The sequence below is a fragment of the Cherax quadricarinatus genome, chromosome 5 (genome assembly GCF_038502225.1).
Source record: "Cherax quadricarinatus isolate ZL_2023a chromosome 5, ASM3850222v1, whole genome shotgun sequence".
In the NCBI taxonomy this organism is placed as follows: domain Eukaryota; kingdom Metazoa; phylum Arthropoda; class Malacostraca; order Decapoda; family Parastacidae; genus Cherax; species Cherax quadricarinatus.
In genome coordinates, this window is record NC_091296.1 from 53,916,577 (window position 1) to 53,919,076 (window position 2,500).

The 2,500-nt window shown below is 47.7% G+C and overlaps 1 protein-coding gene across 1 annotated transcript in view; it reads left to right on the forward strand.

The window, feature by feature from the left end:
* LOC128684758 (CD151 antigen) overlaps positions 1-2,500 on the forward strand; it is a 111,439-nt gene that overhangs the window by 22,296 nt on the left and 86,643 nt on the right. The window contains exon 4 of the mRNA XM_070102130.1: positions 1-50. This exon is cut by the window's left edge and continues 157 nt beyond it. Coding sequence (XP_069958231.1) covers positions 1-50 — 50 coding nt within the window. The remainder of the gene's footprint in view (positions 51-2,500) is intronic.

Genomic DNA, 2,500 nt, shown 5'->3' on the forward strand with positions numbered 1-2,500 from the left:
TTTGTCAGAGCACCAGTACTGTGTCTCACCAAGTGGCTAGACACCAGCAGGTGGGTGTGGGTGTAAGTGTTGATGAATGAGTGGGTGAGAGTGTCGAAGCCGGTGTGAGCATGCATGTGTCTGTGGGTACAAGTGGTTGTGTGTGTAATATGGGTGCGGGTGTCAGCACATCGAATCATGGAAATCATTTGCCTCTATTCACCCCTATCTAAGTCGCTTGCACAAGCCTGTTGGTTGTCCAAGACTCTAGTACTCTGAACCTTCCTCACTCCTCTCTAACTCTTCCTGGAATTTATATGTCTCATACTTATATGCTTTCCTAGTTTCATATTTTGCTCCACCCACTCTATATCCAACGATATTTTCTTGACCAACAAACTTCTGCTGAGCATTAACACAGTATTCGTAAATCTGCTCTATACCTTTCCGATTCCATCATTATCTGTACTTTCTCTTGCTCACCTTTTCTTTATATTTTGTCATTACTATATCATTTAATTTACTTACTTTCACTTTTCTCTTATCCCCTGATGACACTTTCGTTGTTACTCGTCTACCTCTTGCTCTCACTTTAGCTATCACTGAAGAATGAAGTAAACACATGCACATACTGAAGTCTACCCATCAACCTTTTTGTTTAATGTGTTTGTTTGGTGATGCTGGTAGCGGGGTGTAAATGATACGTCTCTTCAGAGGCTTCTTTATTTGTAATCTAGTGGTGGGTACACAGGCTTGTGTGTTGTGCCCACGGCCTGGGAGGCCATGCCCACGAGAGGGAGAACTAGTAGGCCTTGTGTCTTCCTGCTAGGCCGCTGTGTGAGTGAGAGAGTGTGGGACCAGCTTCCCACAGACCTGGACAGGCCCAGAGGGCAGCACTTGAGTGGCGCGAAATATGAACTAAGCTGGCAGACAGTACAGGCTGTCTACATTCGCTCGGCCACCTACTGCACGTCGTCCCGACGCGACAATACTGGTGGTAAAAGAAACTCGGTCTCTCTCTCATAGGAACAGAGCACAGAACACAAAATGAAAACATATATATATACATATGGACATGGAAAAAAAAACTTCCTACAGGGAGGGAAGAAAAAACATTTAGGGTGTGCTAAACATCGTGGTCATAGGCAGTGAGCATCGATGGGCATCACTGCACACCTGCCTGCGTTTGGACAGATACTGCAACACAGGAGATATTCCTGCGGCTGAGCTGTGACGTAACAGGTTACGATCTCCTCTGGAACGGTGAAGCAGACATCGTAGGAGTCGCTGCAGGTTTCACTCAACCTGGGGCATGACATGCTGGTGCCCTCGAGTGAGGCGTCACTGCTGAGCTGTCACTGCCAGCGAGTGTGGAGCGAGTCATGGCAGAGACGACTGGGCGAAACACCTGGGAGTCGTAACATCATACACCATACTGCAGTGAGCGAGCTAGCAGTCAAAGTGACATCTTCTTTGTGCAGGAGCTCACTGAAGCTTGACACGAGGCTGACACAGCGCCTGCCGACAGGGCTAACTGTGGCTTGATGAGTGTCATTCTCTCGGCAGTTGGAGTTACAGCAGAGGATAGTCTAAGCGTCCCCAGACTTGTTTCTCTACATATAACTGCACTGAAGGTCTGGAGGTGAAGTGAAACAAATCTCGATGGGAATCATAGCAGGTACAATTTTGCAGAACATCACGAGCGACGAGCATAAGAGCTTTCTGTACAAGGGGGCTCAGGCTCAGAGCTGATTGATATCAGCTGTCAAACGCACTGGTCACACGGGTGACTTAGCACAGTGGTGCTACTCAGGTCTGGCCGCAGACCTTACTGGACACACGGAAACTACACACATCCACAGTACATGTGGTACAACATGGCTTAAACTAGCAAATGATGCTTTTCTGTGCACAAAACTGACACTAAGCCATACACTAACATGTGAGAACACTGACTGAGAGGAATTAATTAACATATGACATATATCTTCTCTCAATCTTCTCGACAATACTGAAATAATTACTAGAACACTCGATGTGACATCATGTGATGTCGCGAGGTGACGTCAGCAGCACTGTGACATCAGCAGACATCTTGAGGCGACATCAGGCAGACATAGTGACGTCATGAAGTAGTGCAGCATCGTTGATGATGCCAATGTGATGTGGGCAGCAGACCACAGCATGAGGCCTGGGACATCTGGCTTGGTAACTCATGTGGCTTGTAGATTCACGTGATATCGCCCGCACCCCATGTGGTGTCGTGATCCACGTGGTGTTATGATCTATGTGGCATGCTGATCCACATGGCTTGCTGATCCATGTGGCTTGCTGATCCACATGGCTTGCTAATCCACATGGCTTCGAGTGATCTACATGGCATGCTGATCCACGTGGCTTGTTGATCCATGTGGCTTGCTGATCCACATAGCTTCAAGTGGCCTCAAGCACTCTGATACACAGCACTGGCGACCATTTCACATGGAAAACAGCAGAAAACACAGCAGAGGGAGTGGTAGTG